Raw genomic sequence first — 18622 nt, 5'->3', positions numbered from 1 at the left:
CAAAGAGAGAAGAATCAAAGACGAGACAAAGCTAGCCTGCTAATTATCAGGATGTTCTGTGAAAAGAATGCAGCAGCGAACGGGTGGATTTAGACTTTTGTGTTGTCCTCGGGCCTTTTATGTGGAAGTTTGTCATTATCATGAATATGATTCTCTGTCAGCTGCACATGTAGAGGAGCAGAGTGCTCAGCAGAGTGGCACTCATGCATGCACACATACTTTTAACTTGGACATGTTAAGTATTCACACACACTCAACACACACACACACTCAATAACAAATGTACCCACTGACTCCCGTGTCTGTGTCCCGTCCTCGCAGCACACACAGACCCCAACGGCCTGTCGCCAAGGCAGATCAAGAGTGACAGCGATGACGACGACCTGCCAAACGTGACCTTGGATAGCGTTAATGAGACCGGCTCCACTGCGCTGTCTATAGCCCGCGCCGTACAAGAGTGAGTATCATGATCTGTGCACGTGTGTGTGTGGAAGTGTTGAGTCTCTATACTGACTTTTTCTCCTCTACTGACCTCAACAACTCTAAAAAAAAATCCTTGTATCTCTGTCTTTAGATTCTATTTCTGTTCCGTCCTGTCACAGGAAGATGTTTGGGAAGTACAGTCTTGATCCAAACACTCTTTACTGTTGGCTGCAGTTATATTCGGTGATATGGGAGATTCAGTTTAGCCCACTGCTACAGTACAGTATTCATTTTTTCAAGACATTTTTTCTCAAACTAACTTTCCTTCACATTATTACGTATTCAAATAGCAAAGAGATACATTATAATGTACCTGTTTATTTAAATAACTGCTTTATAGCACATTAAAGTAGCATAACATCGTTATGCAACATTGATACAGCAGCACACCACTATTTGCTATGTGAAGATATAATGGAGTAATGGCATCCTGAACAGTGAATGAAGTCATGCTACCTCTGTGTGTGTTCCGATCTGAGCATCTCTGTTTATTGTTGGTAAGCCTGTCCAGATGTATGTACATGTTGTTTAAGTGTGTATCCTACTGGGTAACTCATCACTGCCACTTTGTATTGTGCTCTCGAGACTGCGGCTTGGGCGGCATAATTCTGACACAGTTAACCTAACGTTATCGAAGCACTGAGTTGGTCCCTGTCATTCTGCTGTTGTTACCATGGTTACAGCTTGCCTGTATGCCATCATTACACATGTGGCACCTTGTAAATGACCACTGATCTATATAGGTTCACACAGGTTGATTGTTATAACACACACGTCACACAAAGACACACACATTACACAATGTGTTACTAATGACGCGTCACGTTCTCATCTGAACAAACTCTTCTTGAACTGTTACTGCTGTTAAATAAATTATTTAGGTACTCTAACGCTCATGGTGTATTTGGAGTTATCTTAGAGGAAGAGGATAGCATCCACCATGGATGGCTTCAGCGATGTCCTCTTCTGTTTGATCAGTCTTCCTGCAACGCTTAAAGCAGGATTTATACTTCTGTGTCGAATCGACACCATAATCTATGCTGTAGCCTGACATGCACCTCCCCAGTAATGTATCTACACGTCATGGCGACGCAGACCTCCTGTCTATTTTTGTAAGCTGAAACCATTTCCCTCATTGGAAACAAGCTTTTATTTACTTTAATTTCACAGATAAGACACAATAAATTGTGAAGACAGTAAAGCCTCCACAAAATAGCTTTTTAAGTCCTGTGTGTGATTTATCCTGGCTTCATATGAGCAGAGGAAATCTCCGCTGTCGTTATATTTGTTTGGGAAAAGTGTTTAGTATAAGACAGTTGTTTGTCGGTGAATCTTGTGAGTTGTATGGAGCCAAATTTTGTGATGTTACCTTTGTTAAATATTGCTGTTGTCCCTGGTTTTATACGAGTAGATGAAACGTCCACTAACTGCTAAGCTAATTTATACATATATTTATATATATCATTGATGACATTGTTTGACGTATTTCATCAGAGGCTTACATGAATATATACCACCTTGAATAACCTATGTGTTGCATTTATGTGTTGTCACATAAATAACAAACCCCAGCAATGAACAAGACAGAGAGAGTCCCTTATAGGCTGAGCACGACCTGATGTAAATATCCATCCGCACCTGGCCCGACCCGTGGAGTCCCATCAGGCTCAGGTCAGGTATCTACACTCTACTGCGCTCATACAGTGTTTATGGCTGATATCAGAAAGGCGTTGTTGCCAAGCTACCACTGTTAGCTCTGTCAGCACTGTTACAGTTGTTTAGCACTGTTAATGGAGTTAGCACTGTTAGCTGCTAGCCACTGGCTCAGCCACTTTAATGTTGAGAACCATGTCCAGCTAAAATTCACATAGAGCCCCTTTAATAAACACAGATCTCTATTAGGGGCTTTTATTTTGAAAAGCTAGTCCTCTGCAGTGTTCCATTGTGGGCTGCCAATAGTCACTCTTTCCCTTGCCATTAGCCATTCTTATATCAATTTAGTGAGGTTTTGGGTCTTAAACTCTTAAGAAAATGTAAATGTCAAATTTAAAAGAGTGACATTTATTAGTTTAACAGCATGAAAGTTTGATAAAGTTTGTATGAAGCACACAAATTGAACAAGTACAGAGGACATTAAGAGCTCTGACATGGCATTACAGAGTTCAGAGTACAAAGGTTTAAAATGTTTTCCCTGACACCGCTCATTGTTAGTCACCCTGGATGAGAGCATCATTTACATATGAACCCAGTGCTGAACCAAGCATTGTGCATCTCTCTGCGCTTTTTGTAACCGCTCTTCCACATTTGGATGTATATGCGTGGGCGTGCATCTATATGCCTGAATGCATATGGCTCAGACATACTTTATGCCCAGACATCACAACTCCTGTGGTGCCAGTCCATCTGTGTTGAATGTAAAGACTTCCCTCTCCAGTGGATGACGGCTTACAGTATTCTGATCAGAAACAGGAAATCAGACGCGGGGAAACATTTGGCTCGGCAGTGCCCTCCTCCCCTGCCGCCCATAAACACAGAACAGTCATAACCAGCAGTCTGGCCAGACTCAAGTTAATGCCCGTAGGACTTTTATTTAGACTAACTGTAAGGAAAGTATTCCAGGACTCTGTGAGAATCCTGCTAATGATGTAGGAACATTAACAAGGCTGAGGCTGACGGTCGCCCGACCCCAACTGGCTATGTTTTGGTGGTTTCAGTCCAGCTCACGGGGTTGTGTACAAGACATTGTATTGTTTGTTTATGCATTGTTGGCTGTGTGAACATCTACAGTAATGAAACTAAATGAGTTATTGTGGTGGCACTGTGCGGCGCATTGTGGTAAAGGCTCGTTCTCTTGCTGTGCTTGTTCAGTGGTACAAGCAGAGGCTGCCATGTTTCTGGGAAGACACACACACACACACACCGCACACACACAGAGAGACTCACTGGAGGACTCAGGTTTCAATGCAGGTTATTGAAAGGGACAGGCATGCCCCTGAGTGCCACACGTGGGCACCGGGTGGTCAGAGGAGAACAGAGGTTGGCAGGACCCAACCTTTCACTGCCCAAGCTTTCACTATGGAGAGAAATCACCAGCCAGGCTTAGCAATGCCCTGCCAGGGCCTGCCCACACACTCACTTCTCTGTGTGCAAAGTGCAGTCTGTGCTGTGTGGAAACTGTGCTCCTGTGTGTACGTGATTGTGCGTGTGAAAAAGTATGTGTGCACGTCTGTAAGTATTAATCCTCCGGTGTTTGTGTGTGTGTGTGTTTTGTACTGTATGCATGCACGTGTTTTCTGCACAGTGGACAGAACAGCTGGTTCCAGAAGGAGGTCAGCCATTGTCAACAGGAACACAGACTTGCATGTTTGTCTGTGAAAAACAAAGCAGTCTGTAGTCTTCTTGAGTTACACGCCGGTTTGGCCACATAGAGGAAGAATGTGCATTCTGTATTGACACAACACATGCGCTCTGTGGACATCTGCAGCGCAACAGAAGCCGACAGGCACTTCTTTTTTGAAACATATCGGCCCATTGTGTCACTGTGTTTCTCCTCCTTTCATTTTGACGTGCGCACCGCGAGCGGGCAAAGATTTGCTTTATGTAATTTAGTATCCACATTTACAAAAGCAGTCATCCAGAGAGCATCAGAGAAGAGGAGTGTAAGGGCGGAGGATGGGAGTGCCTGCAGCTTCCAATCCAGGTATCCATATATAAATAAATGAGTGAAAGGAGAGAGTGAGATAGAGAGAGTGTGTGTGTGTGTGTCATGTGCTTCTTGGGCAGCCTCCTCCATATTCATGCGTTTCCCTGGGGACGGGTGGATAGGCTATTGTGGGAGAGCGCGAGTGAAAGAGAGGAAGACAGTCAGAGAGAGAGAGAGAGAGGAGATAGGTGTGTGAGTGTGTGTGTGTGTGTGTGTGTTGGGGTTTAAGGGCTTGTGTTGGACGGGTTGTCTCTGCTGAAGTCTGGCTGATCCCCAAGGACCTGGGGGCCACGGAGCAGAGCAGGTGGAGGGAGGTGAGGCAAGGGGTAGTATCTTCGGACAGGTACAGGAATGCCCAGTGGGCAGTCTGCCAGTGCACACACACACACACACACACACTCACACACACACTCCCTTTCCTGTTTTCTCGATAAATCCACTATTACTGCAGGTCTGTTTAAAAACCATGTAGCTCTGCTGCTGTGTTCAAACGCTCTGTTGTTATGACCTTGTTTCCTATGAGAAGTTAGAAAAATATGTATTGTGTTTGCATTGTGGGAAACCCCTGTTGCAGGTGACACACACACGCACACACTCCCTCACCCTCTCTCTTTCTCTCGGTCTCGCTGCCGTTTACTCGTGGAGAGCAGACGGGGGGCAAAAGAGAGGGAAACAAAGGAACTATAACAGAGGTCAGCTCTGTTTGAAATCGTTCTCAGCTGTACTTCCTATTTTTTCCTCGGCTGCTTTGGGAGACACAAACAGACACATTCACACAGCCATGATGATGCTGCGGTGACACAGGGTTCAAGGCAGTTTGAGTTTGCCCCTGGGCTCACATGAGAAAATACAACGAATCGATTCTCACAAAACAGCTATGACACATATAGCCGGAGCTGTGCTATTAAAGACATAAAGATTTATTGTTTATGTGAATAAATGCAGCCTACTCACAAGTTTTTTTGACAGATATTTAGTCTCAATAACTGGGAAAGTTACTCAGCAGAGCCCTTGATAAAAAGGCAGACTCTAAACATAACCTTTGCATATTATGATTATATGTAACAGTACATTTAACTTTTTAAAGGGACAGTTCCCCCAAAAATCATATATATATATTTTCCCTCTTACCCGTAGTGCTATATATCAGTCTCGATTGTTCTGATGTGAGTTGCCGAGTGTTGGAGATATCAGCTGTAGAGATGTCTGCCGTCTCTCCGATATAATGGAACTAGATGGCACTCAGCTTGTGGTGCTCAAAGTGCCAAAAAAATACATCTGAAAAACTCAACAGCAATGTCTCTTTCCAGAAATCATGACCTGTTTACTCAAGATAATCCACAGACCTTGTTGTGAGCAGTTTCATGTAGGAACTATTTGCTTTCTACCAAACTACACCCACCAACCACATCACCGCACAGAAGGAAGTGTGCATCTACTCGTGGACAAGAGGCTTGTGCTGATGTAAACATTAATGGCTTCCTCCTCGGCTTAGCTGTGAGGGCCCTGACATACCAAGCCAACGGCTGGCTGTAGGTCAATATTAGGCAGCTGGTGAGCATCTGTTGCCCTAGTTTCTGCGGTGTGTCCCGCACTGTTAGAACCAGTCGGCCCTTGTCATCTTCTTTTTTTCAGTGGATTCAGCATGTTAAATTGGCATCAGAGAGGGCAGAGCCTGTAGGTTGATGAAATCACTCTGACTGGCTCTTCAGCTCAGTGCATGAGAAGAGCAATGGAAGTGAGGAAAGTAAACAAATATGTTAAGAGAATGTGCGATTTAAAAAAACCCTGTTATATTAGGTAAGCTTTTTTTTAGCCATTGAAGTCTAACAGGAAAGGTTTGTAATTGTTTTGTTATGGTTAGGTAGCACATGTTAAATATCCTTTATTCTTTTAACATCAAGTTGTGATGTTAATGTACTAACTGGCTAACTAGTGTCTTGAATCCGTCCTGTGGCTCTTGCAGTTTCCCTGTTTTGAAAGACAAATACAGACTACAGTTGCTTGCTAATGTGAAAAGTTGTTTCCTCTCACACAAGCTTGCCATTTGCTGTAATCTTCGTGGTGTTCGAGCGCAACTTTCTGGCCGAAACACAGGCAACACGAGGCGTTGCAAGTCGGCCTTTGTCGCCACAAATTCTTTGATGTCAGTTTTATGTGTCTGGGCCTTTAAACATTAGCTAGCTCAGTGGTGCTAAGTGAGCTAGCAGTAGATGCACACTTCCTTCTAAGCAGTGATACAGTTGGTGGATGTAGTTCTGTAAAGGAAAATACATAAAACTGCTCACAACAAGGTCTGTGAATTACCTTGAATATCATTATTTCTGGAAAGAGAAATAACTGTTGAGCTTTTCAAATGTTTTTTTTTTTTTTTTTTTTTTTTGCGCTTTGAGCACCACAAGCCGAGTGCCATCTAATTCCATTGTATCAGAGAGACGGCAGGCATCTCTACAGCCGATATCTGAAACACTTGGCAACTCACACCAAAACAATCTAGACTGATAAATAGCACTACAGGGTGATATGTCCCTTTTTAGTGGGAACCAGTCGATCTCTAGTTGCTTACTGTTTTTAATACACTAGCTGAACACAACTGCTCTGTTAGTAGCATCTTTAAGAGGTTAAGCTGAATAGACAAATGGTGGTGGTACTTCTTCAACCCACAGAGAAGCATGAAAATCCTTTAACTACAGTTACAACATGCCGAATGAGTTTTCTTTGCATGACCCAAACAACATGGGAAATATTAAATTAAATGCTTACACTTAGGGCTGCAACTAAACATTATTTTCACTGTTGAATAATCTTCTCTTTTTGATCAATTATTTAGCCTAAGTATGTGAAATCATGAAAATGTCTACGACCGTTTCCGAGAGCCTAAAGTGATCAAAATCAGAATCAGAATCAGGAATATTTTATTGACCCAGGAGGGGAAATTGTAATTCGTTATAGTCGCTCCGATGTAATAACAGAGAATTATAAGAAGTAAGAATAAGAGTATGAAATAGAAGTATGTAAATATAAAGCAATAAAATGAAATTAAATAAAATGAAAATGAAATAAAATAAATTAAATTAAATGAGAATAAAATAAAATAGAAATTAAATAAAATAGAAATTAAAATGTACATTAAAATAAAACACTAGTACTTAAGATATGAAAATATTAAAAATAAAATATATATCATCACCATGCTGAGGCTGTAAGTGTGAAATTCAAATACCATATATATAGACTAGAATGAATAGAATAAACAAGGATAGAATAAAAGTAAACATAAGAAATATGTACAGTTATGTGCATGATAAATTCATCATGTCTTCAGATGTTAAGTTTTGTCCAATCAATGACTGAAAACAGATTTCTAGTTTACAGTGGTTGCCTTCATTGTTCATAATCAAATGTTGTTGATTTTATTGTTCTCTGTATCATATCCAGTTTTATTTCAGTTTCAACGCTTAAATTCAGTTTTCTTTCACTCAGTTCTGTTACTTTTCTGTCTTGGTCTAATTTCCTCACATGGATCATTAAAATGTCATCTAAGTGGATTTTGAAGTTTGAAGTACCGCTTACTTTTGTTTCGTCGACAAGCGCTTTTAACGTCTGTCTTTCTGCGAGGACAGAAGCTCACTAATTGGTAGCATGTCTCACAGTGGGAAGTTTCTATGAGAACCCGAAATGGATTTAACCAGAAATCTGTCAGCGGGCCCTAGAAATGGAGCAGCGGCGACGACAGAATTATCACCAGTAGAGGCGAAACAGTTGTTGCACGTTCAGTGAGTTAATTTCTGATGAATAATGAGTCGTCGTTCGTTCTTTGTTTTAGAACCTGTTGTACTCAGAACTTCCTAAATTATATCATAATCATGGAGTCACTTCATGGATGAAGTCAGAATGTAAACATCCGCCTCGTCTGCTGGGTTTCTGAGCTCAGAGTGTTTCCACTGTAAATCCTTCCTCACACACACACACACACACACACACACANTTCATGGATGAAGTCAGAATGTAAACATCCGCCTCGTCTGCTGGGTTTCTGAGCTCAGAGTGTTTCCACTGTAAATCCTTCCTCACACACACACACACACACACACACACACACACACAGGCCCACAGTGGGGGAGACCTGGGATAGTTGTAACACTTTTAATTTCTCTAAGCAGAAACGAGCTACGAATCACCTGATTCACTCTGCATATGCTTTGTTTTCACTTCATTTATTTTTTTAATTGACCCTTTTAGGGCCGACGTCACAATGATATTATTTTATTAGCAGGAGGCAAAACACGACTCTCCATCACAAGGCTGTAGGCTACATAAATGTCGTCTTGTTGTGTTATTGGGAGCCAGAATAGAAGGAGTCATGGCTCAAAACTTGCTCAAAATTTTATCACATACCAGCCGCCACTGCCCGTCAACAAACACAAAGAAAGCTATGGTTAAATGCGATAAGACGAAAGGACTGGACGGAGGCGATCATCAAAAGTAATGTTATGTGTATTAATTGTTATCATGTCCACCTCATCAGAAAATTAGGGAGGTATTAAAAGGAATATTGGATTTCTCCATAACAATAACTTTTTAGCGCGTTAGCTAACGTTAGCTTCGATATAGCAAAACAAACTGGGGGAAACCTTACAAGAGTCGTCCTCCTTTGTAAGATTGGCATAGTGATCAAACACAAAACTTCCTGTGACATCATCCATCCACTGAGTGAGAGCATACGGGTCGGCCAGTCTGATCTCGTTGGTCATTGTTTACAAGTTTACAAGTTGTTTACATTGTTTTCAAGTAACACTCGCATTCCCAGGGAGTGAGTGACCTGACATGGTGCGTCCGTAAATTCAGTCCGATGCTCTAAACTGAAATGAGAGCCCTGTTGGTCGAAGAAACGGAGCGTTATATTTCTACATGAATTAACAAACGGTTAAGTTAATCACGCATTCAGACAGAGCTCTAAATTTACAAACGGTCCAGTTTGTGGTAGAGTGCACTCCAGTACTCGGAATTTCTGAACGCACCACTCGCATCATCTTCCTCCATTGTCTATAACAAGCCAACAGAACTTGCTAGCTAGCGTTAGCTAATGTCTGTGGAGAATTGTTTTGCCTCCAGCTAAGCCCCGCCCACCAAAAACATCATACTGTTTACTAACAGTAAAAGGGTCTACAGCGTTGCCTGCTTTGTAGATAACTTCATCAAACTTAAATCGAGTTTATTATGTGTTTATGTAGATATCTTTTATGCAAGCTGCTAATGCTAATGTTTTAGCTGTTAGCTGTAAGGTTAGCTAGTTGGTGGCTACAAGAGTTTGGGTTAGTTTTAACAACATGTAAAAAATGTAACAACCTATGTCATATATATATGTCAAATATTACACACACCCACACATGCTGTTTACATTAAAAAGGCATTTAAATGTTTAATAAAAAGCTATAAATGTCCTAAGTTTTTACAAATCCTTAGGGTACAGCTAATCACGAGTATGTGGTGAATTGTAACATTTTGTTCCTTGTGTTTGAGACTTGCGTATTTTCTGTTTGTGTTACGAAGATAACAGCAACATCATTCAAAAGTCCAGTGTGTAGGATTTAGGGGGATATATTGGCGGAAATGGAATATAATATAATAAATGTGTTTTCTTTAGTGTATAATCACCTGAAAATAAGAATCACAGTGTTTTGGTTAGCCTATAATGAGCTGTTTATACCTACGTAGGGAGTGGGTTCTCGTCTGTGGAGATAGCCATGTTTCTACAATAGCCCAGAATGGACAAACCAAACACTGGCTCTTGATAGAGCTAGTGGCATTTTAGCATTGGCCACTGTAGTTTGAATCCCCTCCACGAGGAATGCATCAGAGAAACAGATTTTTTTAATGTGAAACTGTTTTATTCAGTGTTTTTACCAGTTTTAATCACCTTGGGTCTCATTTATAAACACTACGTATGCACGAAACAAGGCGTGAAAGAGGCGTACGCCACTTCCCACGGTAAAGTTGTGATCTATAAAAACAGACTCGATGGGAAAAACTTTGACCCATGCTTACGAACATTTTGGAGACAGAAAAATTGGTGACGCAGGTGGTGAGGTGGAAACCTATACTACGCATTGTTTTATAAATGAGACTCCTGGTCTGTTTGTGCTGGAGAGGAGGAGACCTCTGGATAATTCGGCTCCCATTAAAAACCTCCTGAACAACGAGCACTGAAGGAATTCTAATCCTGAGAAGTTTAAGCTGGTTGAAATCCTCAATCCTCATCGCTGGATTCCACGAAATACTCCTGAATCTTACACACTGGATCTTTAATAGCAGACACATGTAACTAGGTTGTATCACATTGTGACTGCACCGCCTTAAAAGAGCTCCGAGATACAGACAGAAATGTTTCAACTATCCTCGACCTCCCCCACCTCAGATTCTCAATTTTAGAATAATAGATGGCTCGGTGATGTCATCAATCATTTCTGATTAAAACTCATTGTTTTCCTTTAGCTTTATGAACACACTTTTTTCCTAATGTTCACATTCGACACCACGTTGCAGTGCGATATTTTCTGAACTTAGACACACGCCGTAGAGACAGAGAGAGAAATGTGAGGGGAGTCGGAGTCCACTTCATATCTGACCCGTGTGCTCATTTCCTGTACGGCTTTAGATTGGCAGTACGCCAAGAGCAACAGGTGATCAGCATGTATGTGTGTTTTTCTGTATTTCCGTGTATTTGTGCGGCCTGTGTGTGTGTGTGTGTCGATTGCAGGTCTGAGTCTGCATTTGACGAATCGTGCTTCGGTGAAACACTGAGAGACAGGAAGTGGGTTGTGTGCGGTGGAGACAGTTCACTGGAGGGCCTGTCTGGCAGCCCCTGCTCCTCTTTCAAATCCCTCTGACACAGCCGAAGCTGGTCCTTTAGGACCTTTACCTGCTTCTCAGTATCAGCGGCAGACACCGGGAGCTGAAAGGAAAGCAACTGCGCTCCATCACTGCTGACATATCCCACAAATCACCCCTCCCTTAGTAAACAGAGATGTTCTTGTTTTCTGTTTGTATCTCTCTCTCTTCCTCGCCCTTTTGTCGTGCGAGTGCAGCAGTCATGTGTTTATGTCTGTGTTGAAGGTGCTCGCTGCTAAGCGTGGGACATGAACTACTGACCATCTACCACAACCCTACCCTCTCTTTCTTCCTGAATTTCTTTGTATGTGTGCAGCCTCATATTCAGAGAAGTGATGCGTGAGCACATTTAAGATTTACCACAGATAGGATACAAACACTCAAACACTGAGAAGTCTCGCTTGCAAAAGCACACACACACACACTCTGCTACAGGGCTTCACCGTTGGAAGTGACAAATTATATAATCAACAGTGATATTGACGAGGTAATGGAGAGGAAATGTCACGCCAAAATGTATTGATGACAGAAATAACTCAGGAGTCATTAACCTCATTGAACAACATTGAGAAATAAAAGTCCTTTATCCCTCCACCTGTGATTGATGAAAGTGGAGGAGCAAGAAGAATACCAGCTTTCTTACCTCATCTACTTCCTCACTGTAACTATGCTGCGGTGCTGCACTGCCACCTGCTGGCAAACCCATAGCTTCACCACAGTCTTTGGTTATTTTAACTGGGTACCTTTCAAATGCAGGACGAGGCCAGTGTTGGCCCTCGGCATAGGCAGTATAGGTGAATGCTAAGGGTGCCATCATCTATATCTGCTATTTCTTTCTTACTATTACTACTATTATTCTGACATATTACATCAAGCCACAACAACATAACTGTATAGCAAAGCCTACTAAACACGACACTTAACCTGCTCTCTAGGGGAGATGGGCGAGATATCCAACGTCACGTGAACCCTAGAAAACAGTGCTGTATGTTATCATGTCAAAACGATAAAAGCTCCCTGGTACCCACTCAGCTACCACTACACTACTGAGATGAGTGTTTATCGTCACCTCTAAGCAGCCTGTAGCCACAAGAACCAGCTCACAGAGGTTGCATTGATTTACATTGTGAAGCGTTTTCAGTAAAAATGAGCACTGGGCAAAGTAAATTTCAATGCTCTCATGATGTGTTCGATGTAATCTTGTAAAATATTGTGTTGGTGTTTGAAGGAGAAACTTGTTGATGTTTTCACAGCTCTATAAAGAAGATATTAGAGAGGGAATGATGATGTATCATATATAGTAAAAAGGACGTTTTTCATGTGAAAGGTTGTTTCATTAATGTGTATTATTGAATTTGCTCTCATTCAAAGGTAGTTTTTGTAAGTAATGTGCAGTACTTTGACTGTTGACATATATTTTTGAGTTTATATCTTGAGTAATAATCTAAACTTTAAGTTGTTTTACGCCCTTTAAAAGAAGAAAGCTGTGCAATCCCCCTGTGAATCTTTGGCACAGGTGTAGGTTTCTTTTCATCATTTCTTGGGGGCTCATATGAAATGGGGAGTTTGGGGTCCTCCGCCACTCTGGTGACTTGTTATGCACCAATTTGTGTCTGTTATGCATCCGTTTATGTTGTAAACGTCTTTAATTTTGTCGAAATAAAAGTTCTGAGCCACTTCCACTGTCCTCTCATCCCCCACAAATCCACTCCTATGAGCTTTTGCGACCCCTAGTGGGCGTTAGGACCCCCAGGATGGAAACCAGTGTAATACAGCACAGTTTAGTACAGTGTAATACATTAATTTCACATACATTCTCAGGATTGACTCTCACCAGAACAACCATTGTCTCCCAACGACAAAACTCTGTCACCCATAACACAATGACCTACAAAAACTGGTAGCATTACAATATGTTTCACTGTTGTCTGTATTATCAGTGTTTTTATTCAATAAACCAAGATGGCACCTCTTCACTGCATGGGTTGTGCTACCTTGTGATATGTTTCAGTAGCATTCATATATAGCATTCACATATTCCTAAACTACTGTAAATAGCCATTTTAAAATGACACTGCTAACTAAACTTCACAAAGACACAAAATTGTATTTCTTGTTTTCCGAGCTGTTTCATCACATCCACAATTACACTGTATTGCAGCTGTGTGCAACACCTGTGCATTGTAGTGTGTGAGAATCGTGTGCTTCAACAGCACATTCAAAAATCAATGTTTTTTTTTTGAATATGCAGACTGTTTTGAGGATGTTTTATGTTTTCAGACTGAATACACCACATACCCAAAACCTGCTCAGAATTAGACTGATGATATCAAAGTCACGGTCACAGTCTAATAACGCTTTCATGTTGGTTCTTTTTCTCCCATTGCAGTTCCATGTCCCCGTTCAGCATCGACAGCATACGGCGCCCCCGGAGGTCAGAGTCACCAGATTCCAAAAAGAGAAGAATCCACAGATGTGACTTTGAGGGCTGCAATAAGGTGTACACCAAAAGCTCCCATTTAAAAGCACACCGGAGGACGCATACAGGTCAGCAGGTCTCACTGTGAACACTCAGATCCTGTGATTTGATTTTATTATGTTGTCGACTCAAGCCATCCGACAGTAACCACATTTATGTTTCCGGAAAGTCACACTCCTTGTTTGTAATAGCCAGTGCCATGGGCTCGTAAATATGTAACTCAGGTAATATTGTGCTGAGGTTGCACTGAAAACAGAGTCTGACTGTCACTTTGAAGAAGGGATAAAGTCAAATTTTAATCTGGAACAGGTCAAAGGTCAAAGCCAAATCAAGACGTGACCAGAGCAATTTGAAAAAGACAATAAAATGCACATAATTTATTCTAAATAAATAATTAGAAATTAAAAGTAGCATAATGGTAGATGTAAACCTGCTGTATTGGTTTCAACTGGATCAAACCTTAATAAATTAGTATATTTTTATGTAGCTTGAGTGGAAGAATAAGCTCAGTCATGGGAAATAAGCCAGACTTGAATCCAAATAGACACACGTACAAGTCCAAGATATTCACAAAGTTTGTTTAAAGCTGGACTCAAAACTGAAATGAAATGATAGTGGAAAAACATGTTAAAGTTCCAGGACTTACTAAACACCTTTATCCCTTTTCCTGTTTGTCATTTGCTCAAACTCAGACTTGCACAAAGGAACATTTTGATGCCATGTTAGGAAGCCAAAATTGTCTGTCACATGAGTTTATTTGTAAGGAGTACAAAGTAAAATGACACCCACCACTTCTTGGATCATCATGACTATTGGTCAGCCAAAAAAGGGAACAACCTTTTGGTGCATTTTCTTTTAAGTCCGTATCTATAATGCATCATACAAAGTGGCACAAGGAAGTTACGACATGGAAGGAAGGAAGTTGTGCATGTATTGTCTTGACACAAACGGGCTTGACATTAGACAACAATAATATACATATTACCCAGAAATTAGCATTGCATATCTGACAAAGATATCAAAGACAGGAGAAAATCAATCATTTAAGTGAATAGTTTTTATAGTATTATCACTAATTTTATATCTTATATAGAAAAAGCACATCATTTTGTTTTAGATAGCTCCTGACTATTTAAAACCTTAAAGGGATAGTGCACCCAAAAATGAAAATTCAGCCATTATCTACTCACCCATATGCTGAGGAAGGCTCAGGTGAAGTTTTAGAGTCCTCACATCACTTGTGGAGATCCCAGGGGAGAGGGGGTAGCAACACAACTCCACCTAATGGAGGCTTACAGCGCCCCAGATTCAAATGTCCAAAAACATGTAATTGAAACCACAAAATATCTCCATACTGCTCGTCCGTAGTGATCCAAGTGTCCTGAAGCCCCGACAGAAAAAGCTGTTTGGAAAAACGTCATTTGAACTCTGTTTTTAGCCTCACTGTAGCCTGTAGCTCTGACTGCCTCTTTGTACACTGCGCTCACTTGTGTGCACTTGCACGTGACTGTGAGACGTGGGCACCGCATTCATGTGTGTTCATGTGCTTTCACTGGTCTCGCGCAGCAAGCGCACACACGTGAGTGCGGTGCACAGAGAGGCAGTTAGAGCTACAGGCTACAATGAGGCTAAAAACAGAGATTAACTGACGTTTTTCCAAACAACTTTTTATGTCGGGGCTTCAGGACACTTGGACACTACGGACGAGCAGTATGGAGATATTTTGTGGCTTCAGTTACGTGTTTTTGGACGTTTGAATCTGGGGCACCGTCAGCCTCCATTAGGTGGAGTTGTGTTGCTACCCACTCTCCCCTTGGATCTCCGCAAGTGATGTGAGGACTCTAAAACTTCACCTGAGCCTCCCTCAGCATATGGGTGAGTAGATAATGGCTGAATTTTCATTTTTGGGTGCACTATCCTTTTAAAGCAGATGGGTTTGCCTTTTTGAGGACATAAATAGCAAATTGTGAATTAATAATATTCTGCCATTTCATAATTTATCTTTGAATGCAGGTATATATCCAAGGTAGCAATCTGAATCACTTGCAAGGGCCCGTTCTCTCTACGGGCCCCAGTGCAAGACCACTGCCTGTACTGTCTTTATTTAGGCACCTGATTATATAAACCTACAGTTCATAATGCATTAAAACACATGTAACACTCTATGAACTCTAATATCAGCCATCTTAATACATTATATATGGTCTCCTAGCCACTTACTCAACATCATTCAGGCTTTTTGTCACCATAATGGAAGGAGGCTGTGGTTATGGCTGCCATAAGGCCTTCCTGATGGCTCACTGTCTGCTTTAAATAAGGTGTACAGTGATACATACAGTAGCAGACACATTTAAAGGGGAAGTTGACACATTCTCGGTCATGTTATAAATAACATCAGAAAACAAAACAAGCATAGATGTGGGTCAATTACACAACTTCCTGTCAACCTCCATCATGTATCACACTTTATATAGACAAGAGGAACACACATTCGTGAAGACGTGTTGATGTGTCACATGTTGATGGTCTTTGTAACTGTGTCACTGGTGTAGCTGACAGGATGTAAAACAGCATTTGTCTGAAGTCAGGAACCTTCAGATTTGATGTGTTTTTCTTTGGTTTGCACGAAACACAACGAGAAAATGTTGGATCTTCACCAGACAGCACACACCTGTCGTCTAACATCATCAACAGTTGCAGTTAGAGCTGCTATCGTGCCAAATTATATAATTACACAGAGTCTAACTTTATAATAGATGACTTAAAAAACAACAGTTAAAAATAGAAACAGAAAGACAAACGTCCACTTGGACTCAACGATGAACTTATTAGAATTTTGTGGTCAAAAGTCAAAGGTCACACCAACATGTTTTTGACTGTAACTCTATAATTCATACAGTAATCATGACAAAATTTCACACAAATGTCTAATATGATAAAATGATGACATTTTACATCCAGTAGGTCAAAGATCAACTTCACTGTGACATCATAATATTCAGCAAAAACACTTTTATGACCCTTACACAGCGCCATAACTCATGAACAGACGGAGAGACATTTGGTCAGATACTAAATTGCTGACACTAATCTTGAAACTCTTGAATCTTGCTGACTGTATAGATCTTCTGTGCGGCCGGGGTGAAGTGTGTGACACATCCAAGTTTTAGAATTTGTTGCTACATATAAGTCTGTACACACAATGATATAAACTGTAACTGCAGCTTGACTGGATCAAGACTGGAACAAGCTGAAGATCTATTGAGAGCATCCTAAAACTTGCTTGAGTTGTCTCACCCATCAGAGTGAACTTAAACTCAGCCTTTGTTGTAATGATGTGATAAGTGCAGAAGTTGCAAATCAATCTGCACCATAACTGTGTTACTGTGCAATGATAATGTACCATTAGCTTTAATTGTTCACTGTGATGGATCACACACCTCAAGCAAGTTTCAAGAGTCTGCAAATTGATTTTCCTACCATATTTGTGTATTCTTTACTTCACTATAACTTTAAAGTAAAGAGTTTTAGCTTCTAACTTGCAAAGCGTGGATGTAAGTTAGGAGCTAAAACTTGCAGAAAGCACCAAAGCTCGAGCCTTCATGAGCAACAGATAGTGATTTTTTCTACAAACAACAATGATTTTTGACTTTATAAAATATTATGATCATACACTATCTTATGATTGTTTAAAAATATTATAAAAGGCTTTCAGCTGTTCTTTCAATACATTATAGGCAGAAGGTTACCAACTTTGAGGACACAAATTGACATTTATAACGAATCAAGACTAAAATAGCCAGTATGTGACTTGGACTCAGGGGTCGCGTTAACCGGATATTCTCGGTCATTGACCGGTTTTTTACAACAATGACCGGAAAATGTGAAGGCCGTCAGTCATTTTGACCGGTTGCACTTACCACCCCTGCCCACTTGGCGGCGGAGTGCACAGCCAGTGGCTGCCGTTTTCACACTGCAGACAAAAAGTCATTCATCTGCTTCATGTAGCGTTGTTGACATAACGCCCTGGACACACCGGACGCGTTAGTGACGCGTTAGTGCCGTCCGGTGTGTTCAGGGTGAAGCCTAATGGCACGGGTGTGTGGATGTCTGTTCATCTTTTCGTTCATGTCCTTATTGATGCACACTTTATAACTTGCTTGTTGGATTTATTAAAAACGAACGAATGAAAACTAAATGTCTTTGAATATCTTTATTATCATTTAAAAACGAAAATTAAAATGACCGGTAAAAATAGATTATGACCGGATTTTTATGACCCTGTTGGTCAAAATGACCAGCGACGAAAAAGTCTAGCGCAACGTCTGCTTGGACTTGAGTCACAAATTTGATGACTTTAGACTTAACAGACTCAAAAAAGACTAGCATGTTGGCTGATTCCAATTGTTCATTTTAAAGCCAATATCGGCTGGTACCGATGACGTGCCGATATTATCGTGCATCCCTACTTGAGACTTACTTATGACTCACAAAACAATAGACCTGTTTCCAACAAACACTTTCGTTATGGTACCTTTGGAACCAAAAGTTACCCTTCAGACATGGTACCTAGACCCTAGTGTTTCCACTGCAAACAGTACTCTTTCATGTGGGCAGGGTTGTTGTCACTCACTGCTGCGTCCAGCACTCACTGTATTTCCTCATTACTGGTGACACAGATGGAAGTCTGCACCTCGTTTATCGTCCACAGACGAGGCTGCACGCTAACATTTTCTGAACAAAGTAGAACAGGCTGCAGTGAGAGTCTCTCTCCATGGGATATTTAAAAACAGTGGGTTTGTGCGTTTAGTTCTTACGGAAGCATATTGCATTCACTTGACAAATAAAAAAAAAATCTGTTTTATTGAGTAATTTTTTTTTTTTTTTCTGTTTTTCGGTGTAATTTTGTTTCTGTTTTTCTGAGTATTTTTTTCTGAGTTAAGAGAGCAATAGAACAACAGACGCTTTCATTCCTTTCTTGAGAGATCGATATAATGGAAGCAAACATGACCCGCTTGTTTAGTTTAATCCAGTGTTACTTTGTTTTGGGTTTGAGACACTGGGAG

At 41.0% G+C, this 18622-nt stretch overlaps 1 protein-coding gene across 3 annotated transcripts in view; it reads left to right on the top strand.

Moving 5' to 3' along the window:
- klf12b (Kruppel-like factor 12b) overlaps window positions 1-18622 on the top strand; it is a 64924-nt gene that overhangs the window by 40196 nt on the left and 6106 nt on the right. For all 3 annotated transcript variants that reach the window (XM_050048233.1, XM_050048235.1, XM_050048234.1), the window contains exons 4-5: window positions 322-457; window positions 13467-13624. In XM_050048233.1, coding sequence (XP_049904190.1) covers window positions 322-457; window positions 13467-13624 — 294 coding nt within the window. The remainder of the gene's footprint in view (window positions 1-321; window positions 458-13466; window positions 13625-18622) is intronic.

Source organism: Epinephelus moara, chromosome 7 (genome assembly GCF_006386435.1).
Source record: "Epinephelus moara isolate mb chromosome 7, YSFRI_EMoa_1.0, whole genome shotgun sequence".
NCBI classification, from domain to species: Eukaryota; Metazoa; Chordata; class Actinopteri; order Perciformes; family Serranidae; genus Epinephelus; species Epinephelus moara.
This window is presented reverse-complemented; position numbering and strand designations above follow the sequence as displayed.